This window comes from Monodelphis domestica, chromosome 2, assembly GCF_027887165.1.
Source record: "Monodelphis domestica isolate mMonDom1 chromosome 2, mMonDom1.pri, whole genome shotgun sequence".
NCBI lineage: Eukaryota > Metazoa > Chordata > Mammalia > Didelphimorphia > Didelphidae > Monodelphis > Monodelphis domestica.
Genome location: NC_077228.1, coordinates 477,945,319 through 477,971,167, shown reverse-complemented (window position 1 = coordinate 477,971,167; position 25,849 = coordinate 477,945,319). Strand labels below are relative to the sequence as shown.

The window sequence follows — 25,849 nt, the reverse complement described above, 5'->3', positions numbered from 1 at the left end:
GATTTTAGAATTGATACAATAGAGATACTTGGAATGACAGAACCAGGTCTTGGAAAATACAATCTCCACCCTACTTACAGTAACAGGATTTAGGAAGGGCTGCAGCAAAGATCAAGATTTAATTATTTGAGAATATGACCTTCAACAGACATGTGCAAAGCCACAGACCTCTGGGTGGTCCTGGGTTAAACTAGAGCCACCATTGGCACAGGGGAGACATCGACAGTGATTGGTAGATGTGAGAACTGAGGGGAGGGAACTTAGATGGTTTCCTTAAAGATAGCGGGGTCTGAGGACAGGAGAGAGTTTTTTGCTCTGAGGAGGTTGCTCTGAAGGAGAACTCAGGAGGTTGCTCTGAAGGAGGACTGAGGAGGGGTGGATGCTCTGAAGGAGTCTGAGAGGAGAGAGGTCCTGGAGGGAGAGCTTCTGGAGAGGTCTTGAAGGAGGCTGTGGAAGGAGAACTCAGGAGGAGTTAGGAGGAGAATTCTCTGGAACATTTCTTGAAAGGAGGCTCTCTTGAAGGTGGAGCCTGAGGTTGGCATGAGAAGCCTTACCTAGAGAGATCTTGGGTGAGTGATAAAACCAACTGACTGATTTATTCATTCTTATTCCTTTCTTACTTTTTCTCCTTTTCTATTGATTAATCAGTGTATTATAAATTAAATTTCTCTATAAAACCCAGTTGGCTTGGGCATATTCATAAATTGGGAACATATTCCCTGGCGACCATCTTATATTTATATAAAACCAAGACACAGTAGAAACATATTTCAGCGGTCATAATTGTTATATATTTCCCTTGCTCCCAAAACATTTTAATTATCACAGTATATAGTCAGTTTTAATGGGTAGCTGATTCTTGGTTGAAGACCCAGTTCTCTTGCCTTTCTGAGTATCGTGTTCCAGGCTTTGCAGTTTCTTAGCATGTTTGCTGCTAGGTCTTGTGTAATTCTTATTAGTGCTCCTCTGTATCTGAAGTTCCTCTTTTTTGTTTCTTGTAAGATTTTTTCCTTAGCTTGGATGCTCTTGAATTTGGTGATTACATTCCTGGGGGTTGTCTTTTGGGGATTTAGTATAGAGGGTGTTCTATGAACCCTTTCTATTTCTATTTTGCCCCCTTGTTTGAGAATGTCAGGGCAATTCTCTTCGATGATTTCTTGTAGTATGGTATCGAGATTTTTGTTAATCTCTGGTTTTTCAGGTAGACCAATGATTCTCAAATTGTCTCTCCTTCCTCTGTTTTCCTAGTCTGTTACCTAGTCAGTGAGATATTTTATGTTTTCTTCTAATAATTTTTTGACTTTGCTTTATTAATTCTTGCTGTTTTGCAAGATCATTGGTTTTCAGTTGCTCAGTTCTGGTCCTTAAGGCCTGGTTTTCTGCTTTAATCTTTTGGCATTCAGCTGTAATTTTTTGGTCCTCTAATATAATTTGTTGGTTTTCTTTTTGAACCATTTCCCACTTCTCTTTCTAGACGGCTTCCATCTTTCTGATGATAAACTCCATTTGAGACTCTTCCAGGGCTTGTGGACAATTTTCATTTTTTTTCGGTTTTGCCTTTGAGTTTCGTCCAGTATTTCCTCTGTAGTCTGGGTTTTTTCTCCATAAAAATTTTCGAGGGTGACAGCTTTCTTGATTTTCTGCTGGGATTTTGAGGCTCCTGTGAAGAGTTAGCCATTTTTTCTGGATGTTTTCAGTTCCCTCTTTAGTCAGAAATCATAGTCTGCTGAGCAGGTTTTTTTGTGTATGGAGTTAATGAGCAGGCTCTAGGTTTTCCTCAGTCCTTTGTGGCTTTTCTCAGTACTTTCCTCCAGGGGGCTCTCAGTGTCTGTGCTCTCTTGCTCACCTGGTTTTCCGGTTTAGCTACTTTCGGGGGTGGGTCCCCTGCAGACATAGTCAATTACCAAGGACCCCAAAAACGCTCCCTGTTCATTCCAGAGGGACTCCTGTCTCACTCCCTGGCTCCGGTGGGCGCGCTGGCTCTGGGCACCTGAGGTCTGCGCTCTCTCACGTTTTGAGTTTTTCTGCCTCGCTGCCTTTGGGGGGGGGTCCCCCTGCTGTCCTAGTCAGCTCCCAAGGGTGCAGAAGTGCCCTCTCCTCGCTTCAGAGGCACCCCTTGCCTGTTCGTCTCGGTGTGCGCTGGCCCCGGCTCTGGCCCTATAGGTGGGGGTGGGGAGGGTGGATACACTCGTTTGTGTGGAAGCCCTTTCCCCCTCTTATAGGCTGGTAAGGTCCCGATCCGATGCACCTTCACTGTGCCCCGCTCTACAGCTCCTCCACTCCTCTGATAAAGATTCTTAAGGTCTTTTGGGGTGATCCTTATCGGTGTATGTCAGGGAGAGTGAATAAGCCACGTTTAGCTGGCTACCATGCTTACCTGGAAGTCTCCTCCTCTATTCCTATTTTAAGTCATATACTAGTGTACTGAGATTTTAATTCTAGTCCATTTTGTTCTCTTCCCAAAATTTTTATTGAGATAGTTTTTTTTAATCAGTTTTGATTTTAAATATATATATATCCTTCTCTCTTCTTTCACCAGAAAACAACCCCTTTCAACAAGAACTTTTTAAAAGGTAAAGTTTAGCAAAACTAAGCAACACTTCAATTGAATTTGATGATATGCACATATGTGTATGTATGTAGCTCTAAACCCCCAGTTCTTCATTTCTGCAAAGAAAGGAGAAAGGTGCCTTTTCTCAGCTTTTCTCAAAAACTAAGCTTAATTATTATAAATAATGTTCAATTTTTATATTTTGTTCTTTCAACTTAATGTTTTAGTGATTGTATATAGTTTCTGTTTCTATTTATATCAGCTCATAAAGTTCCATATGCTTCATAAGTTAAAATAATATTCCATTACATTCATGTACCACACATTCCCCAATCAATGGCTATCTACTTTGTTTCTAGTCTTTGCCACTACAAAACAGGGCACCTTTCTATGTTTTACTTTCTTAAAGGAAATGCCTAGCAGTGGCTGAGTCAAAGGGTATGAGCATTGTAAGTCATTTTCTTGAAATAGTTCTATCACTTTCCACTATGGTAGTGCCAATTTGCAGTTCAACCAGCAGTGTATTAATTTGCCTGTCTGTCTTTCCAAAACCCCTGCCAATGTTCATTGGTGCTTTTAATATTAACTTTTACCCATCTCTCCATATAGTGTTTGATCCTCCATTTCTTGTTAATTTATTACCTCCCATTTTAAAAAAAAGTTAACTTTTTGGCTTCTTGTGTCCATTGTACTTCTTTTTTTCTTTTTCTTTTTCAACCTTTACCTTTCATCTTAGAATCAATACTTTGTAAGAGTGGTAAAGGCTAGGCAATGGGAGTTAAGTGACTTGCCCAGGGTCACACAGCTAGGAAGTGTCTGAGGACACAGTTGAACCCAGGACCTCCCAACTCTGGGCCTGGCTCTCAATCCACTGAGCTACCCAGCTGCTCCTTTCTTTTCTTTTTTTTTCTTTCTTTTTTTATTGTACTTCATTGGCAAAAGAAATTAACAATAACATTAAAGTGAAATCTGAGAGACATATATATATATATATATATATATATATATATATATATACACATACACACACAAAAAGGGTGTTAGAACAGGTTCAGAAAGAGGTGTGTTGCATTTTATACTGATGGAAAAATAGATTTCTTTTCTGTTTCTGTCTGTTTACTATGCCTCTTTTCTCTGTCTCATTTCATTCAGCCTTAGCTCTAATGTCCCTTTTCTTCAATATCTTCCAATTAACCTTGTAAAATTATGAGCGATATACCCAGAATCAATGGGTCCAAATTACAAATAGGACAATTCAGCTCTATATAAAAATATAAACCTGAATAGCAATAGCTAGAACTGTTTCTAAATGGAAAGAATTATCTTTGGAGGCAGTAATATATTATCACTAGGTGTTCAAGAGAAAAGCTGGATGACTATACATCAGGGATGTTATGGAAGGCATCCATGTGAAACTGGGCAAGGATTGGACTAGGTAACATCTACCTATTTAAACTCTAAAGACTGCTCATTCTTTACTGCCTACAAACACAGCTCCTTAAACACCCTTCACTTGATGCTACCACTCTATCATTACCCTTGATCACTGCTCCATTTTATCAAACTCCTAGAAAAGCTTTATCTCCTTACTTCTACTTCTCTTCCTACTCACTTATGTAAACCTTTTCTATTTGGATCATATCACAACTGAAACGATCTTTTTGTTGCCAAACATAATTATCTTTGCCAAATTTTCATCCATCTTGACTTCTCTGCAGCATCTGACAGTGTTCTCTGGGTTTTAATACTAATAGGTAGCACCTGCTATGTGCCAAACACTATGCTGGGTACTTTACATATATATATATATATATGTATATGATCCTCACAACAACCCTGGGAGGTTGGTGTCTACATTTTTGAGTTCAGGAAACTGAGACAAACAGAGGTTAAAGTGGTCATGAAATTAGAAAGTGAGGCTGGTTTCAAACACATATTTCGAACTCCCAGTCCAGGATGTTAGTTGACTAGCTGTTTTTATAATAATGCTCCATCATGATTCCCCTACACCCCCCATCTGTCATACCAATCCTTCTTGGTCCCCTTTGTAGATTCATAATCCATGCTGTACTTCCTAACCCTTAGACATGGGTATATAACCCAGGGCTCTCTCCCAAGTCTTCTCCTTTTCTATTTCTATATCCAGTGATATTATCAGCTCATATTAATTCAAAGATTATTTCTAAATTGATAGCTCCAAACTATATGTGCATCTCTTGTCTCTCTTGAGCTCTGAGCCTACATCCAACTACCTAACATCTCCATCTAGACATTTCAAATCCAATATAGCCAATGCAGGGCATCTTTCCCCCTAAATTCACCCCACCACCACCTAATGATCCCTTTTCTACTGAGCATATCACCACTTTGTCATAGCTGAGGGCAGTGATGGAGAACCTTTTTGAGACTGAGTGCTCAAACTACAACCTCATGCCACATGTGAGCCTCTGCCTTACCCCAGACAGGGGAAAGAGGAAGTGCTCCCAATAGACTGCTGGGCAGAGGGGTGGGTGATGGGAGAAATTTCTCAGGTGCACATGGATAGGGGGAGGGGAACAGCCACCTCCAGGATGTGCCATAGGTTCACCAATACAGGCTTAGGGAGTCATCATCCACTTTTTTACTTTTCTCCCAATATCCAATCAGTGACCAAGTCTTAGAGATTTCACCTCTTCAGTATTTCTTACATCTCTAATCATACCACAATCTTTCTAGTTCAGGTCTTCATTACTTCTTGCCTAGATTATCTTCATTCCTTTATATTCCTCTCCAATCTATCCTCTACACAGTTATCAAATTAATATTCCTAAATATCAGAACTGACCATAATAAATTCTCCTTTGAGAAATTTCCTTGGCTCTCTCTTATTTATACGCTCAGAATAATGTTTTAAAGTTGTAAAATAAAATAAAAGGATTACAAATGAAATCAAGGATCAGTGAAAATGATACAGATTTTTCTTCATTCAAGTTCATGGACCCTCTGGAATCTGTCACTTCTTTCAAGAGACCTTTCCTAATTCTCATGGTTATTAGTAATCCCACCACAAATAGCTTATTTCCTGTGTATCTATCCTGTATTTACTTATCAATGAACATATTCTAACCCCCTAAGGCAGTGATGGAGAATCTTTTTACAGACTGAGTGCCCAAACTGCAACCCTCACACGCATTGAGCCAGGGGAGGGAGGAAGGGAGCAGTCCCCTCTGGCAATATGCCATAGGTTTGCCAACATGGCCCTAAGGCATGTAAACTCTCTAAAATGGTGGTAACTAGTCAATTTTATATCTGAATCCCCTCTATATTCCCTGCACCTACCATGGAATCTATTAAATTAAAATGCCCGAGTAATATCATAATGTATTTTTTTAAAGCACTGCACTGGGAATCAGAAGGACTGATTTTAGGTATTACTATATTTGTAATTTTTAACATATCACTTTACTCTCTTGGTTTTAGTTTCTTCATTTGCAAAATGAGGGGACCAGTCTAAGTAATCTAAGGGACCTTCTATAAGTTATAAGTTCTATAAGGAGTTATGTCATGTGGCAGAAAGCACCTTAGAATTGGTGACAGAACACCTGGGTTCAGATCCTAATGATGTGATTTCCTACATAACCTAGATAAATCACTCCTGTTCTCTGGGTCTCAGTTTTTTTGTCAATGGAATAAGAGGTTTGAACCAATGCTATGAGATGTAGCACTGTATATTCTACAGATATGGAAGAAAACACAAAGAATTAAAAAACAAAATTTTGTAGTTTCAAATAACTCATTGAATTTATGTGGTCTAATCCCTAGAAATTTATAAGCTACAACATTTTACATTACCAACACTGAAAACTATAAAGTGGCAGAAGAACATTTCCTGGAGAAAAAATGAAATTATGTTGGAAAGCATTTCAATGCCATGAATATTATACTATTGGCATTTAAAAATTTACTGAATTAAGAAATTTAGAAATCAATTTCCTTTCTGATGTCATTTTTTCCTCCCTTCCAAAAAGATAGAAAATGTAACATTTTACAAATGTTTTTCATGGTCAGAAAATTAAGATTTTAAATTATATATTCAGTGAATTACAGAAATAACTATAAAAAGGAAATGAGGAAATCAACCACAGAATCTTCAAGATCTTCAAACATGACATGTCAATTATATAAATTATATAAAAAGCCAACTAACTGCAGGCCAAGAGTCTAAACATAAAAGACACAAATGTCCTTTGGTAATATTCAGAACTTTGATGGCAATGATAAAACATAGAATGAATCTGCAATATACTATACAGAGTTATGGCCCTGCCCTTGTTGTTTTGCGATTGTCAGATATAAATTGTTTTTCTACCATAACTTGCAGTAAAAAAGTTTTTAAAAACAACTCCCCTAGCATTTGAAGAAGAGCATGAGACTAATGACTCACCTAAGAGAGCTTATAGGAAGTAGAAAGAGCTGGTTATCTGGGTCAAGCTTTATTCACTAAGTGGCTCAGGATAGGTTCATTATCTTAACTATCAACTAACTTGGGTACTGTCCTGAATAGGAACTTAAGTGAGAGATCCAACTCAAGGCATGTGCGCTTTGAACAGGAAGGAGAAATCTGATCATAGAGGGACTCCTTGTGGAGAAGGGCCTAGTAAAAGAATACTTGGAACTTCCTGGTCATATGATCAACAAGAATGTAGGCATTTTCTTGTATGTTCTCAAATCTCTTCAAAGCAGAGAAAATATGCCAAAGATAAAGTAACTAACTTCAGCTGTGTCTATGGTCCAGCACATTCAGATTCCAAAAGATTAAAAAACAAAAAACAAACTCAGTCCTTGCCCTTGAACAGCTTACAATCTAATGGGGGAGATAACATTTAAATAACTATGTACAAATACAGAGTAAATGGATATTAAACAGAAGGTAAGAAATGGAATTAAGAGGGATTGAGAAAGGCTTCTTGTATATCATAGCCAAAATATTTCTTTAATGACAAAGTGTTCATATTTTTATTGTTCCTTCCATAATACTTCTATTTTTCTCTAGGGGATTAAATGGTACAGTGGAAAGTATGCCAGTCCTAAAGATGGAAAGATTAATCTCCCTGAGTTCAAAACTGGCCTCAGGCACTTACTGTCTGTGTGACTCTGGGCAAGTTACTTAACCCTGTTTAACTCAGTTCCTCGTCAGTAAAATTATCTGGAGAAAGAAATGGAAAACCACTCTAGTGTCTTTTGTCAAGAAAACTTCTAATGGAGTCATGAAGAGTAAGACATGACTGAAACAAGTGAACATGTTACTTCTGTATTGTTTCTATCCTTTAAACTTCAGGGGTCCCCAAACTTTTACATAGAGGGCCAGTTCACTGTCCCTCAGACTGTTGGAGGGCTGGACTATAAAAACCTAAACTCTAACCCTAACGGGGCAGCAGTGCAGAATCCTCTCCCCCAGATCGCAGCTCACCATGCTGACGCCTTCCATTGAGCAGCCACATAATCCTTTGCACAGCGCCTCGTTCTAAGGTGTCACACAAAGGATTATGTTAATGGAAGCATTACTGTACGTGAGCAATGCGGTGCTTTGCGGTGCCACCCATACAGTGCTCTTCTCACTGACCACCAATGAAAGAGGTGCCCCTTCCAGAAGTGTGGTGGGGGCCAGATACATGGCCTCAAGGCATGTGGCCCACAGGCCATAGTTTGGGGACCCCTGCTTTAAACTAAGAGATGTAAAAAGTCTATGGTCTGACTGGTTTCTCAGTTGACTAATAATAAAGACATCATTTTTTGAAGAACAAACACATACATGAATTGACACTTACCCTATATTCACTTGGCATCCCTTTTTCTACTACCCACCACAGGTTTATAATAAAATCTCTTTCCAGTACTTTTCTTCTATATTTTCAGTCTTTTAACTTTGTTTTAATATTTCTTGGAGTCTCATGAAATCACTGTTACCTATTTGATTCATTCAAATTTGCATTCTAAGTAAGGTTGCTTGGACAAGGTCCTCCTGCCAGGCAGCTAATTCCTTTTCAATTCTTCCCTCCATAGCTCTCAAATCTTTAGTAATTTATTTCTTCAAGGACTCTCATTTCATTCCTAAAAACATTTTAAAACTTTTAAAACTCCTTGTTTTATCTTTTTTAAGAATTTTAGTTTAATTTTTACTCTGCTGTGCTTTATCTGATTTTTTTTAGACATTCTCTTCTGTGTTTGAGTTTCCCTGCTCCCATAATAGTTCTTTGTGAAAAGATTCTATTTTATGTTTGTTCATTCTTCCAGCCTACTTCCTTACTTGATGTTAGGGCTGGGCTCTGTAAAAATTCTGGAGAGAAGTTCTGGGCTGGTCCTATTACTGCTTTCTTGGGGGAGTGAATGTTGTTCTTCCAGAATCTTAGAGACAGACCAGAGATCTGCAAGTTTTCAGTGTTCTCATCCTAGGCAAAGTATTGCTGTACCCTCTGGGTCTGAGATCTGCAAGTGCCTTGCCTGAGTTTGGCTTTGAGCAAAAACAGACCACTGGGACACTTATTTACTATTAGACAGCTGAAGAGATCTGCTGGTCCAGAGTAGCCGAATTATAGACTCCCTTTTAGGCTGAGATTCCTGCCTTGGTGATGTCTTGAAATTTGTGTGACATACTGGGACTGAAACCCCTCCCAGAGTCTAAGCCAAACAACTGCTGCTCATTCCTGAACTTCTTTTCTTGGCATACCACCAGGGCCTCCATACCTGGAAACACTATCACATGCAAAAGGGCCCCTTCTCGGTCCACCCTATATGTGTCCTGGAATTCAGTGTTGGACAACAAAGGCTGACATTTTGCAACTGTCCCCATCACAGTATGTTCAGTATCATTCTGGGGCCTCCTCTTGCTCTGATGGACATTGAAATGCTTCTCCCATAGCATGCTTCTGGCCCAACACTGTCCCCAGTGTCCACAGACCTCTCTGTCTTCCTATGCCAACATATGTCAAACAAAGGATGCACTGTGAGGTTTTCCTGGATTTCTCCAACAGTATTCAGTCTGGTGTATTTCTATGGCTGTTGGGAAGAGTTTTGAGGATGGATTCTTCCTGCTTATTACACTGCCATATATATTGCCTCTACTTCTTCAAAATAGCTTTTCAACTAATTATTTGCTTAAGTGACCTCTCCCTCCTCAAATTTTCTAAAAGCACCTTATTTCAATCTCATCTTTGCTCTTAATTTTACCTTGTATCATTTATAGAAAAACATGGACTATATAGTTCCCTGTGGGCAAGGACTGGCCCCCCCCCAATTTGTATAAGTAATAACTAGGACACTATAGTATACATAGTTAATGCTTTATAAAATATTTGTTGAACTGTAAATTTTATATATTATTTAGATGCTCTTAATGAGGCAGCTAGGTGGTGCAGTAGATAGGGGACTAGACCTGGAGACTAGAAGACTCATTTTCATGAGTTCAAATCTGGCCTCAGATACTAATTAGCTGTGTGACAAGTTATTTAACTGTTGCCTCAGTTTCCTCATCTGTAAAATGAGTTGGAAAAGAAAATGGCAAACCACTTCAGAATCTTTGTCAAGAAAACCCCAAATGAGATTCCAAAGAATGAGAGATGGCTGAAATGATTGAAGAACAATAGGATGTTCTAACACACATCACATAAAATTTCAGTGATCAACAGTTACTGAATTTGTATTAATATAAGCTGTTCCAGAATAAAGGTTATACCCTCAAACATATGATCTCTTTAAAAGGGAAAAATATTACAAAGCTATATTATACATATATCTGTGTGTATACATATAAAGTATGTATGTGTGGGTATGTGTATCTCTACAGGCTGAAAATTACCATCATCAAATATTTTCAGGTTTTAGAAAAGTTAAATGTTGAAGATGAGTTCAGCCTATATCTGTACCAACATAATGTATGGAAGCTAGAAGTTTTATGAAAAATCTATTGTTGGAAAACAAAAAAAAAGAAAAATTGTAGTTCTAGGCAAATCCTACATTTAACTGAAATGCTATTACATATTGTAGTATGTGTATTTAGAATCTGTTACCAAATAGAAACAGTGCTAAAACTAAACAACTACCTCAACATGTGACAAGAATGTGTCAATACTGCTGCAAATTAGAATATACTAATTTACAATGAATGAAATATAATTCTATGGAAATGACTCTTTTGGAAAATTAATTTTTCAGCTAAACACCCACAAATAAATTAATTTTAAAAAATTTGTTTAACCTTCTAATAAATATCAATTCTCCCTCAGAGCACCAATGACTAATGAATGACTATTTTAAATCATGTGGCTAAAAAGAAAAACACTAGCAATAAAGTACTCTCATGCTATTAGAATAACTTCCTAACTGAAATTAAGCTACAAAGTATCAAATCTTAAAAAAATAGTAAAAGTCTTGGAACCAGTCATCAAATCACATATAAGATGTATATTTCCCCTCTTCTGAAAAAAAAATGCCTTTGAAATAATTCTATTTTCATAGCTATAAACATGGAAATTATAAAACATCCTTAAAAAGCCTTCTTTATACTTTTCCAGAGAACTAAACTATTTTAAAAATATGTGAGTTTATAATTAGCCTCCACTGATATATATCTATAAAAAAGCTATGATATATTACAGCTTATTCTAACTATTAGCAAATCCAAGATTAACATTAGATACTAGTTATAAATTGGATTACATTTAAGTTTAAATTTGAAGGAATCTTTAGTTTCAATAATGATTTTTTAAAATACTCTAAAAAAGAGACTTACCTGTAACGAACATGAAAAGAATGATCTTCCCTCATGCTTATCAAAACACCACTCTCCTCCATTGAGTCACATTATCAGTAGAGAAAAATAAGAAATAAATTTGTTGTGTCCAGGTCAAGTCCTTTATTATGTAGACTTGTTTTCAGAACATGGTCCAGTTAGTATAACAATGAGTTGGTGTTAATACATCCTAATCTCCTGCTGTAATATTCTTCTTTATTAATAATGAAAGGAGGTCAATGTCAGACACAGCTTAATGGCTCAGAAATGGGTCCCCAATTCTTGCATCTGTGGCCCTTTCAGCTCCACTTCAGCTGCATTTCTGTAAAAGGAATACAAGATGCTTTGCTTGATGTCCCATTGTTAAACAACAACCTAGAGTAAGCCTGAGTAGTGCATATATATAGCTATCTCTGAAGACTGATGTCCTGTGAATTACTTAAGAGATCAGAGTCAAAGGGTTTAGCTGTAACCGTGGAACTCTCTAAGTAGGCATTCATGTGACAAATATTTGTCTGAATATACTGCTATAACTTAACAGCTAAATTTTATCTGAATTGCAATTATTTTATTCACCATTCTTTGTCAGAAATAATTATAGGTGGCTATGTTCATAAGTGCATTAGTATGGTACTTAAAAACAAATCAACTTTTATACTAGATATTTTATATGGTTATAAAGATAATGATGACTTAATTACTACTATAACTGATTCTAAACCACTAAACTCTGATGTTAATATTTTACTTCATCTCTGGAGTTTTCCAGTGATGGTTTAGCATTTAATGGTTTAGTATTTAAATATTTTAATTGTGTTCATGTAGAGGCAGAATGAGAATAATCTCTGATCTGACTTGATATGGATATTCTCACCAAAGTTGCAGACAGAAGACAAGTTTGCCACAGTTGGTCCCACCCAAATTGATAATGGCTTTCCTTGCTTTCTCATGACATCCTGGGGATACCAGTAAAGCACGGCAAGGCTGTCCAGTTTTCATATCTCACTCATGGCATGACCAGACTACCTTTTCTATCATGTCCTCTACAAATGGCTGCTGCTCCCTTCTCTAACCCATCTAAAGTTCAAAGAACTGTCTCCAATAAAAGTATTTTTTGTTGTTTTCACCCCTCAAGGAAGAAAAATGGAGTTGGTTGGAGTGAATCTTTGTATTAAATAGTTACAGGAAAAAATAAGAAAAATAGGACCAGTTTAAGGAAGCTTATCCCAAAGGATAACTTCTAAGCAAGAATGGTCCACTTATATGTAGTGGGCCATCTGCTTCCTACAAAGAATCTCAGTGGAAAGAGATCTCAGAGACCATCCAATTCACTATATATTCACTATACTTACAACATAGCTGACATGTGGCCAGGATACTTTGTATACCATCTACCAAAGTATCTGATCAGTTTTCCTTATTTTTACCTTATTTTTATATCATCCAGCTTTTTCTTAAAGACTTTTGGTGAGGGGAACCCACTACTACCTCCCAAGACATTCCAGTTCCATATCTAAACAACTTGCTCTTTAAATTTTTTTGTCTTTAAAATTATTAAATTTAAAATTTGCTGTTTAAGTTTTTTCCTTTAAACCAAATTTAATCTGACTCTTGAAGTCTTCTGCTTATTACTTTTCCTTCTATATCAAATACTCAAAGACATCAGTCATATGCCATGGGCTTTTTCTCTTAGCTAAACATTCCCATTTCCTACAACTAAAAACACAAGTTCAAATCCTTTATCAATAGTAGAGGCAGTATGAGTACAGCGGAAAAAAAAGTACAGAATCTGAAGTCAATAGACCAGGGAAGGGATCTCAACTCTACCATTGTGTGACCTTTGGTTAGTCACTGAAGTTTCACTGTGTCTCTCTTAACTGTCTCATATTTAAATTGTCTGAAACATTTAAATAAAGCTATAGAAAACAAAAACTAGTTAAAGAATGGTATGGGGTGGTAGAAGGACTGCTGAATTTGGAGGGTATCTGGATTAAAATCTGACACCACCAATCATTACCAGGAGACCATGAGCAAGTCAGTGACCAGTTATATAGGCTTCAATCATTTGGAAAATGAAAGTGTTGGACTAGACCTCCATGGCTTCTTCTAGTTTTAAATCTATGATTCTATAATGCTACTACTAACAAGGAACATAGCTAATATTCATCTAAATGTCCTTGAAAAATTGGTTGTCAGAAAAGATTTTTAGAATCACATCTTAGACCATAAGCCCCAATCGATTCTAATCTAAAACTTAATTTTTAAAAAAATATTGAAGAAAATAGTGAAATATGTATTTCAATTGATAGAGGGAGATGAATTATTTTTAATTAAAAACAGTAGGAACCATTGCAAACAAAATAGATATGCCTGACTACATGAAAATAAAAGTTTCTAACAAAATATGTAATTTTTTAAAAACCAGATTTGTAAAATATAGGAAATATGACACAAAATCTTGAAAACTTAAATATGTAAAGAGCTATTTGAAAAGTCACAGTAGTAATTCCCAGGCCATAATGTATAATGGCCAAACATTAGGAATATGTAGTTTTCAAGAGAAAAACAAACTGCTACTAACCATTTAAAAATGTTCTACATCCATAATAATCAGAGACATAAACTGAAATAACTTTCCAGTACCACCTTACAACAAACAAGAAATACAAGCTCAAATACTCTTTGAGTCAGTAAAAAATGAAGCAGTTGGATGAGATGACTCCTAAGGTCCCTGCTGGGTCTAAATCTATCATCTGGACTGCTCTCCTTTGGATGTACTGCTTTATCAATGTTCTTCCTAAAATGTGTTACTGAAAAAAACATAATGTCCCTGACAAGGTAATATTAGCACTTTGTCCTGAGAGTACTAGGGAGCTAGGCCTACTAAGCCTCTCTTTTTCATTTCTTAAATAAAAATTTTACTGACAAATTTTTCTTTATCTCAGCTCCCCAATGACTAAACCATTCTACCTGAAATAATACCCTTCCTTATAACAAAATTAAATTAACAAAACAAGTCAACTCCCTGGCAGAGATGTTAAAAAGCAGAATCCCTAAGACCTAGCAACAGATAGGGTTGAGGAACAAGGAGTCAAGGATGATCCTTAAGTTGTGAGACTGGGAGTATAGTGGTGCCCTCTACAATAATAGGACTTCAAGAGGTAAAGACTTGGGAGAGAAAGATAATGAGTGTTATTTTGAATATGTGGAGTTTAAGACATCTGTAACACATCAGGTTCTAGAAGTCCAATAAGTCATTGAACATGCAAGTCTAAAGATAAAGGTTGGATAAACATTATCACGGGAGAGATGATAATTGAAACCATGAGAGCTGATGATGAGATCTCCAAATGCAACAGTACAAAGGGAGAAAGGGACCCAGGCCATTGTTTGGAGGAAACCCATGGTTAGTGGGGAGAGTTAAGAAACGAGAGAAAAGGTAATAGAGATATCTTTTGTAAATAGCTTTCTCAAGGAATCTAACCACAAATAGGCAGAGAAATATGGGGAAACAGATAGATGGATGGTTCAAGTAAGGGTTTTTTGAGGATGGGAGAGACAGAAATGTTTAGAGCCAGAAGAGGATACAGTAGATAGGGAAAGAATGAAGTTTAATGAGAGGGAAGGATAATAGAGGAGACAATCTATCCAAAAAAAAAAAAAAACCAGATAGCTCTTGAGCACTTTTTCACGTAAAGGAATTTGCTTTTGAAAAGAGAAAGGCCATGAAGATATGAAATGGGGGTTAATGGGAAAGTAAAATATTTTTAAAATAATAAAAAAAAAACATGAAATGGAGGTGAAGGAGATAGTAACAGAAAGCATCTGAATGATGAGATGAGGAGAGCAGAAGAGGAAGCTCTTCTCAATTTTTTTTTTCACTTGCAGGACTTCAATTTTTTCAATGAAATAAGGCAAAGTTCTCAGCTAAATAGGTGAAAGAGGAGGAGCTATGAGAAGTTTGAGGAAGAATGGAAAAGCTTTGAAAAAGGGTCATTGGGGATTGGATAGTCAATCAATTAGAAAGGTGTACTGGATTGCCTTGGCACAGTGAAGGTATATTTGAAATCATGTAACATAAATTTGTAGTGCACTCAGCATGGCTTCATTATTTTCTCCAACTTTGTCCAAAAGCATAAGGATCAAAGATAAGAAATGGTGGCAGTGATTCTTTGGCTGGACTTAATTGTCAATATGATAAGGGAGCAAATGATTTGAGAGAAGTCAGTGTAGTCAAACTGGTTCACCAAAGAGTCAAGATGGGGAAGAAAGTGGGACTACTGAAAGAATGATAGTCTGGTAAAGAACCGAGGGATAGGGTTGTAAGAGTGGAAATAAGAGGACCAAGAACAGGGTTTAGGGTTGCAAGGTAAAGGGTGAGGTGTAATGACAACAGATTGTAACCAGACAAGGGAATTTCAGAGTTCAAGCATGAATATGGAAATGGAGCATTTGTGGGTGATGGCAAGAGCAAGGGTATAACCATGTCTCTGAAGCCTAGGTAGGGTGGAAGAATAAGTCATGAAAAATGATTAAATTGAGAAACTGGGAAATAAAAGTGTCTGAGAAAGTATCACTATGTATGTTGAAGTTCCATAATTAGAAGAGAGGAAATAGAGAAGAAACAAAGTGTGAACCAGGAACTGAACTCCTTGAGGAAAGGAGAATATCCTAAAAGTTGAGATAACAGCTATCAGAATCTTCATTGGGAGGTAATTCTGGATTGAGAGAACCTCAAATGAGAAGTTACTGAATGGCAGGGGAAATGCAGAACAAAGAGTATTGCAACTCTCCAACTAAAACCACTGAGTCAGAGGATTTAAGAGAAAATGTAACTAGAGAGGAAAAAGTCTAGCTAGGAAAGTTGTATCATCAGGAGGAAGGCAAGGTTTCCCTCTCAAAGTGAGAGCCAAAAGATGGAAGACATGGTTATGGATTTAAGACAAAATAAGAGCAAAGTGTAAGGGAGGAAAGCCTTGGAGTGAGATAGGGTGAGAATGGGAACATAGGAGTGGTTATTTGGAGTCAGAGAAAGTCCAGGGAGAAGGTAGAGGAAGTCAGAATCAGAAAAGGGAAGGTAGGATGGGGTTCGAGTTTGTAAATCAATGAAGAAATTAATTTCTGTAAGTTATCAATATCTCTAGGTATTTGGGTTCAGGATGGACTCCTTTCAAAGCAAAAAGCAGCAGGGTGTGGTTACAGGGGGAAGTACTAGAGGAGGGAACACGATGGAAATGGTATTTTCTTTAGTCCTAACTGTAGGCAGGCCAAGGAAGGTGACTTGCAGAAGGAGTGATAGATTGGGGGAAGGGGAGTAGCCTAGTGAAGGAAAGTCTATAAAATCACAAAGTACTATGCAATCAGCACAAAGTCATCCACTATAGCAAAATGTGGAGATCTGTGCTAGTCATATACCTCCCTATTTTGGTTCAAGATATTACCATTCTTCTAAACTTTCACTCCTCACTCTCATTCACTCCACAAATCCAATCTTAATCTCTACAGCATCAAATACACAATTTCTTTTCTTTACATAAAGTCACCACTTTAGTTGAGACCCATATCAAGCCCTCCCTACAATATTATAACAGTCTCCTAAGCAGGCTCTCTGCCTCAAGTCTCTCTTCTAGTCAACCTCCCACACAGCTGCCACTTAAGTACAAACTTGACTATATCACTATCCTATTTGATAAACTTTGTTGAGTTGATTTTCAGTCATGTCCAACTTTTTATGAGCCCAAAGGGTTTTCTTGGCAAAGACACTGGAGTGGTTTGTCATTTCCTTCTCTAGATCATTTTACAAACGAAGGTCCAGGGTTATGCTGCTTGTGTCTGACATTAGATTTGAACTCAAGAAGACGAGTCTTCCCAATTCTAGAGCCAATGCTCTATCCACTTAGCCATTTACTTTCCAATAAACTCTGGTTTAGGCTCCAAGTTAAAATATTAACTTGGTTTAACTTTTAATGCCCATCACAATCTGTCCCCAACTTATATTTCCAGTCCACTTTCTCTGGACATTATTTCATACTCTGTGACCCACAAAATGGCTTTCTCACTGCTCTTTGCCAAGCACTTCTGTGGTGTTTCATGATTGAATTAAACTCCCTCTTCCTAATATAGAATCCCTCCCATCAAGAGTCCTAGAATGGAATTCACCAACTTTGACATGAAGCCTTTCTTGATCTTCCTCCAACTATTAGTTGCCTCTATCCCTAACCACCTTGTATTTATTTTCTTTACCTAATAACCTGAAAGATTTTTTAAAACACCTTTGGCAGGCATGTATTTTGGTGTAGAGGATGGTGATGTGCCAATGAAGGAATCTTATGAAGAAAGACTGGGTTAAAGTGAAGGGGGAAAAGATTATGCTGGCAACAAAATAAAGGATTATTAGGAAAATAAAGATGGAAGAAAGGAAAATGGGCCTAATATTTAAAATATGTTAAATTTAATAATTTAGAGCAGCTAGGTGGCACAATGGAAAGAATTCTGGGCCTAGAATCAGGAAGATTTGAGTTTAAATTTGGTCTCAGACACTTACTAGATCTATTACCCTGGACAAGTGAAGTCAACTCCTGTTTTGTTTTCCTCAACTGTAAAATGGGATAATAAAAGTAGCTACTTTGTAGGGTTGTCGTGAGGATCAAATTAAGATATTAAAAACCTGCTTGAAACACACAGTAGGAGTCTTATAAATGTTTGTTCCCTTTTCCTTTCCTTCCAACATGCCTAAAATCTTGATTAGGGATTTGGCTGTTAAGGATGTAGAAGAGAGAAAATCTCTAATAAGAAAGGATACGTGGCATCCATTCTTTCCATAAATCCCTACTCTTCATAATTTTTAGATTTGAAATAATGCTGTTACAGATAACATAATAAAATCTATAGCAACATTCCGAAAAGTTCTTTAAGATTTTCTTTCCATGTCATGTAGAACTCACTATACCATTTTGTCCTTTTTCAAAAATTTCAACTAAGTTACCAGTAACCCAGGGGGAAAATCAAGATTCTTTCTACAAAATGGATCATTTTTGATGTACTTACCATTTATTAATGTTTAAAGTTTAATAAAGGCAGGCTTTTCACTATGCAGCAGTTAAAGATTCTGGCAAGTGGACCTGATAGCTCAAAGCAGAGGAAACGGATAACTTTCAAGATTTTGAGTCTTAAGGCTGAAATGCCATTTGCCAAGATGATAGCATTAGATGGAATGAAAATCTAAATGGTAAGGGGGATGTTTTAAAGGAAAAGACAATCTTCATCTGAGAAAGTATACATACAATGTGTGCTTAAAAATCAGTGAATGAGAAAGATATTAAGTTTTAAGCGATGTAAAAAGAGTTCAAAATTTAAAAAAAGAGGGAGTATAAGTAGATCACAGTGATGGACCAGGGTTTCCTCCAATATATTTAAAATTAAAAATAAGAGCTCCAAATTATGCTATAAAGTGAAATTTTGAAATGTTAAATATTTTGTTGATTATTATACCTAGTCAGTGGTAGAACTGGATGATTTCCAGTGGGAGGTAGAAAATAAGAAGTTTAATTGTTTCCCAATTTATCTGTAATTCAAGCAATTAAAAAAAACTCCAGCAGAATTTTCTTCTTAGTACTATACAATAAAGCACTTTAATATCTTTAGATGCCTTCTGAGTTTAAGCCAGACTGAATTATACTTCACATTAAAACTATGCTAGATATATTTTATTAATTACATACTAATAGTACAGAAACTCAAGTATTACTTCAGCTGAGAAATGTTACCCAGGCATAATTATGGAAGATATGAGCTAGGTGGAAATGTCAAATGAAGCCAGAGAACAACATAAAAATGCTCCCAGAAGAAAGTAGGACTAATATGAAAAGCCTGAGTGGCTAATAAAAGACATCAGTGAAAATAGCTTTTGCTGTTGGCCTATTTGTGCTATTATCACTTAGTTTAGACTATTTGGGGCTCGGTTTTGATCTGGTGACTCTAAAAAAAGACTGGGAAGTTACAGAATTAAAGTTGAAAAGGACCTCATAGATCTAATCCAATTTTTGGAGATATTAAGTAAGCATTACCCCTATATCACCAACAAGGAGTCATCCAAAATCTATATGAAAATCTCTAGAGAATGAAACTTGCTACTTCCAGGGAAAATGGATTCATTTCCTGATAGTACTGTTTTGATTAAAATTTTCTGGAGACTGTATCTTAATTTTAGAGTTATTTATTCTATAATAAAAAAGCAGACCAGGGAAGAAAGAGAAAAGGACAAGTCACTTGTGGTTGACTGGCTAAGCCAGCCTCGAGCCAGACTGAGTGCCTCCTCAGTCTGTGGTTCCAAGAGAAGTGAGTGACTTCCTGGCCACTCCTCCAATTTATGCCTTTTGTGACATCCCTTTCCCAAGTCTCTTTGATTTGGGGACTCAGTCCTTGGTTGGAACAAGAAAGGATCTTCCAGACATCAGGAATAATCACCTTCCACAAGAGGCTTTTCCAGATCTCCCAAGCTGCACTACTGTCTTTTCCTCTCAAATGATCTGTATCTATTTTTTATTTACCTACTTCTATACGTACATATTAACTAATCTCTAAGCTTCTTCCAGACAGAGGCTGTTTTCACTTTTTTTATGTGTATCTCTTGCACCCAGAATAATTCTTGGAACATAGAAGGCACTTAGTTGCTTGTTCAACTAGTGGCATTAGAGGAATTGAGTTTGAAACTAGATTCTGCTACTTATCCCTCCATGGCCATAGGGCAATAACTTACCACCTGGATTTGCTTTCTCATCTATAAAATGAAAAGACTTAGACTAGATGATCTCCAAGGTCCTTTCAGTTCTAAATCCTAAAACTGTTCTCTTTTTTAACTTTGTTCATCTTCTACTTAAACTCTTAAGATTCAGTGTCTGCTCTGGTATCTCTTTTGTCCATCTCTCTATGTATATACATTCAACCCTGGTAATCTCATTCCTAAAGCTTTTTTTTTTTTTAAACCCTTACCTTCCGTCTTGGAGTCAATACTGTGTATTGGCTCCAAGGCAGAAGAGTGGTAAGGGCTAGGCAATGGGGGTCAAGTGACTTGCTCAGGGTCACACAACTGGGAAGTGTCTGAGGCCAGATTTGAACCTAGGACCTCCCGTCTCTAGGCCTTGCTCTCAATCCACTGAGCTACCCAGCTGCCCCCTATTCCTAAAGCTTTAACTACCACCTCTTTATAGATAAGATTTATAGACTTCCAAATCTCTCTTCAATTAGTTCCAGATCTCCCAATTCAACTATATAAAACACAACCAGTATGTCTAATCAACATGAACTTATTCCCCTCTCCTTAAACTTGCTCTACCTTCTGGTTTCACTACTTTTATCAGTGGCACTAGGTGGCACATAGAAGATACTAGACTTCACTTTTCCTATTATTTAATCTGTTACTAGGGTCTCCTTGAGTCCACCTCCACAACATTTAATGTATTCTGACACTGTCCAAATACAAACACTTCACACTACCTACCTGTTGCATAGGCTATTACAATAGTAACTTTAATAAGTTTTCTCATTTCCCTTTTGCTTCCTTCTCTCGATGCTATCCTTCACACCACTTCCAGAAAAGTCTTTTTTCACCCAGATATATTCATTCTTCTGCTTAAAATCCTTTAACATTTCCCTGTGTAAAATCCAAATTCCTCTGGCCCATCTCAATCTAAACCACTTTATTAGTCCATTCTATTCATTTCTAAATACTACATGCTCTAGCCAAAGTAGATTCTCAAAGCCAACAGTCTCTCCTATTATGACTTTGTTCATGTTGTTCTTATGCTTGGAATAATTTTGGTCCTCTTCACCTTACCTCTTATCCACCCTTTAAAAATCTAATTCAAATTTTTCCATGAAGCCTTTCCTGATTCCTCATATCAGTAATGACCTTCTTCCTTGGTCTCGTCTGTTACCTTGTTTGAAAATATTCCAATATTCTTAGCATATAATTCTATATAATACAGTAAATTGTGTTTGTGTTACGTCTCTCTACTTGACTAGAAGTTTCACAAGGCCAGGAAACCTCTCTTATCTAGACTATTTTCTTTAGGGTCTATCACAGTACTTACTTACACAGTAAGTACTAAATAACCATACTGAATGAATGATTCTTCAAATTTAACAAAGATGTTTAAATCTTTATTAAAATGTCTAGAAAGTCATTGATAAAAGAGTAAAGTCAGAGCCCGATGGTCCTTCTCCCACAAATCCCTTTCCCAAGTTGACACATATCCATTATCCTAGGATCTTTGGGGTCTGTGGTTACTAGTAACTTCAGTAATATACTGTGGCTACATTTTACATGTAGGGAGCTCATGTTTGTTTTGGAGGTCTTCTGGTGGACAAATCTGCCCAATCCAAGTATTTTGTTAGAAACTGAAATTAAGATGAAATGTCCCCAAATAAAAACTACATCCTTTTCGACACAGGCATCCCTAGCATGAAGGTGGATATGTGGATTACAATTGTATGTATGGCAATTTCCAATTAACCAGAATATTCAATTAGCCAAAACATTAAATTCAACTATTCAGGGAAAAATGAGAATATTATTTATTGCAGATACTATAAAAGACTTCATCATCAAAATGAACAGAATTATTTACAGTAAAGCAAATAACCTGATTCTGAATCATTTAATCCATTTAAATCATTAATAAATTATCTAACAGTCTAACTGCTTAAATCTTTTTATTTAGTTCTGACTTTTTGCTTTCCAAACACAATCCCAAATATCACAAAGTTTCTATGTAGCAGAATTAAACATTAATTTGAAGAAAAAGGACAAATATGTCCAAAGAACAAGGGAAATTAAAGAACAGAATCAAATAGTTAAAAGTACTGCCACTAGAAGTGGTAAAAATGCTCCTACTGAGGCAGATAGATTGAAAATATACTTTTTGAATGACGACCAATGGACAACCAATGGAATAAAGAAAGCATGATAAACTTGTTTTAGGCCAGGTTTTATTCTCTTAATAAACCTAATATCTTAAAAAAACTTACCTTTTTTTTGTCTTGGAATCAGTACTTTCAGTTTTTCTCTTAATAGGATAATTTAAAATATATATAATATTGATTCTGAGTTCTTAGTAAGATTAATTTTCCTAACCATTCAGGAAAACTTCAACTAGTTCCCTGGAATTTACCAAAGTATAAGAATGATTTCTGGTTAAAACCTATTATATTTGGTACATGGAAGTATTAAAAAATCAAGGTTATAGAAGAAATACAAAAGGGTTCAAAATATAAGTGCCTTCTATACTTTCTACTAATATGACTCATACTAAAACTAATGAACATTTCACCTATTGCTAATGCTTACCAGATCACCCATCTACATTGGATGTTACAATATTGTAATTGTCAAAAAATTATATGAAAAAAAAAGTATTCAGAGTTCTTCCACCAAATTTAAATATTCACGAAGAAAGCCTCCGAAAGGAAAAAGGAACAGTAATTGTTTAGGTTCTTTACCTGACTTGTTTCTTTTTGGTGTTAGACAACACTAGTTTATATTACTGGCTAAAAGCTATATTTTTACCATGAGCAAACAAATAACTAAATTTTAAAAGACAAAATATTATAATTTTCATATATGTACTTATAAATTTCATGTAAGATGAATATTTAAAATGTTTCATTTGTATGAAATATAGTTTTAAAATTATTTTATATATTTGTAGTACTAGAAAAAATATCCTAGTAATGAAGAATGAGTAGAATTTTCAGGAGCAAGTTATCAAGCCAAAGCATTTGACTAAAAATTACTTATTATCAATGTTGGTCAGCTTTCTACTGAAACCCATTGCTTCTCAAATATGTGCCAATGGTTTTAAAAAAAAATCAAGAGAAAAGGGGACAGCTGGGTGGCTCAGTGGATTGAAAGTCAGACCCAGAGATGGAAGGTCCTGGGTTCAAATTTGACCTCAGACACCTCCTAGTTATATCACCCTGGGCAAGTCACTTAAACTCCATGGCCTAGTCCTTAGCAATCTTCTACCTTGGAACCAATACAAAGTATTGATTCTAAGACAGAAAGTATGGGTTAAAAAAGAAAAAAAATCAATGGAAAAAAAATTTTTCACCTGTCTTTAATCAAGTACACTGAATATCAGATTCATATTATCATTATACCTGCAAGTTCAATCAGCTCAAAATATGTCAAACTAAAGATGCTGTTAGAAATTCTGATTAGAAATTTATTGCAGAAAAGTTCTCTGTAGCTAGTGTTAAAATATATATTACATATCTTTATGTATAAAGTGTACATATGTATATATAACAAACAAAAATATACATAAAACATGTACTGATACTGTCTCATGGAAATTTTTAAAGAGATTTTTTAAAGATTTTAAAGAGATATTCTACTTTCTCACATCATCATATAATTCAATAATTAGTTTACCATTCGTGGTAAAAGAAAAATGTGAAAATTTTCTACCTTAAAAGTTCTTTTATTATAACCATGGCAAATAATTACTGTTTTTATTCAAAATAAGTCCTTTTGTTTACTTCATAGCACCTACCACACTGCTTTGCACATAGTATGAGCTCAGAAAATGTATTCATTTATTATTTGTCTTACAGATCACTTGTAAACAATAAAGAAAACCGCAGCAGTGAAAGGGTATAAGCTTTGAGATGACTTGAAACAAAATGTCTCACCCACATTTCATCAATGAAGAGATTTGGGGAGTGTACTATCCAGTATTTTTAGAAGTTTTGTTAAAGGAAGAATGAGAAAAAACATATGACTTAAAGATTGGAGGCAGTAAAATCAATATTCCTACAAAAGGTAAAATGTTTAAGCTGGAAGAGAATCCAGAGAACATTTAGGTCAATTCTCATTTTACGAATTAAAAAAAAAATTTGAGCCTCCCAGAAAGGCAAAGTGAAAAAGATAGTAAGCAGTTAGTGGAGATCTGGGACCTCTATCTAAATCTCTGACTTTCTCCAGAAAGGCAGGCATCCTGCCAGCCACTGGGCTAAGCCAAATAAAATGCCAAGAGTTTTTCCACAAGACCATGATTCTTCCTCTTTAGAGACATTTCACAAGGTAATGCAAATTTGTATTGTCTAGCTCCTATAGATCTACGTCTGAATTAATAACAAAAGTCTTCTCTCATTTAAGATATTTAGCTGTTCTAATAGTATTTGAGGGAAAAAAAAAACCACTAACTATAATAACACAAAGAAACAAGTCCATGAAGACGAAAAACTTCCATGGCTCTCCAATGTCTCTAGGATAACCTATAAATTCCTATATTTGATTCTTTAAGTCCTACACACTCCAATGTCCTCACGCCTTTCCAGGCTTACCTACTGCACACTCTTCTCCCTCACTCATGCCAAGCTGAGGCCAAAGTGGTACATTGTGGATTCTGCATCCCTTACATAGCAATGTGGTTGCCTTCCATGCAGAGACTTGAAGAATCTCTCTCTCCTAAGAACTATCAAGATCTCCTCTCAAATTACACAGTACAGATATAGGCACGTTCAGGTTGTCACTCTCCAATTAGGAATTCAGGGCGAAATCTTAATATCCTCATCACCAAGCAAAACGCCATGCATTTGGTAGATGTTTGTGAATTGAAATGAAATAAAAGGCTTCAATGGTAAATAGTCCCCATCCCAACTAACCAGTGATCTTCCCTGCTTTCCATATTGCTCCAGTTTCTAGATGATCAACCAAAAATTTCTTAATAGTAAGAACACAATATTGATCAAATGCATTCGTCCTATTTTAACATTCCGAGACTCACAAATCAGGTTTGAGATCCTAAATGCAGTATTCTAATACACCATTTGGAAAATCAACTCTGTTGGTATGGTAACTTCCCTCATAAACAATAAGCAGCTCTATCTACATCATCGATAGAACGGCATGTCAAGTGCTCTAAGAAAATGTACCCCCATGTGCAACAGTTGAAATAACATGAACTTCAATTAACTATAGGATCCAATCGGTTCTTTATATAGTGTAGCCTTGTGTTTTCATGTTCAAAAAGTTATTACTGAACCAATTCCTCACTTGTGATAAAATCAACAGGTTGGAGGTGAAAACCCAAGTTTCTTGCAGTCCTCAAAGAAGCGTATGATAATAGGGCAATGAAAACATTTAAATCACGCACACTTAGGGAGTTATGCCACCCAAACTGCGAGAATAGCTGCGAAGAGCGCAGACTAAAACACAATCTGGCTGTTTTTAGTCCTCAGAGACATAAGCACCTATTTACGACCTGTTGGGCTCTAGGTAAGCGAGATATCATTTATTGTAACAGTTTGTTAAATTTGTATTTAGAAACATAAAACTTCGCAAACCAGAGAGCCAGAGCTGCTTTGCCTTCATTAAAAAAAGAAAAAAATACACCCGCGCGCTCACCTCTAGGTATATCGCACCCCTAAAAAGGGCCTTTCTTCTCGGGGCTTTAAAGCTGCAGCTTTGGGGGCGCGAGGCCCTGGGCGCGCGCAACCGGGGGGCGGCCAAGGAATGTCCCAGGGAC

At 36.4% G+C, this 25,849-nt stretch overlaps 2 protein-coding genes across 5 annotated transcripts in view; one reads left to right on the top strand and one right to left on the bottom strand.

Annotated features, from left to right (window-relative positions):
- The window catches only part of GPSM2 (G protein signaling modulator 2), a 60,319-nt gene that overhangs the window by 34,086 nt on the left and 384 nt on the right, over positions 1–25,849 (bottom strand). The window contains exons 1-2 of one of the 4 annotated variants that reach the window (XM_007485070.3): positions 24,987–25,190; positions 11,319–11,640 (exon numbers count right to left, since the gene is read on the bottom strand). The exons of 1 other annotated variant lie outside the window; for it this stretch is intronic. Coding sequence is in view for 2 of the 3 variants with exons in the window: in XM_001381891.5 (XP_001381928.3) it covers positions 11,319–11,380 (62 nt within the window). In the remaining variant the exon portion in view is untranslated. Of the gene's footprint in view, positions 1–11,318; positions 11,641–24,986; positions 25,191–25,849 lie in introns of those variants that run through there. 2 more of the 4 variants (XM_001381891.5, XM_016429066.2) reach the window with 2 other exon arrangements.
- AKNAD1 (AKNA domain containing 1) overlaps positions 25,288–25,849 on the top strand; it is a 64,419-nt gene continuing 63,857 nt past the window's right edge. Inside the window, exon 1 of the transcript XR_008916758.1 lies at positions 25,288–25,599. The gene's annotated coding sequence lies outside the window, so the exon portion shown is untranslated. The remainder of the gene's footprint in view (positions 25,600–25,849) is intronic.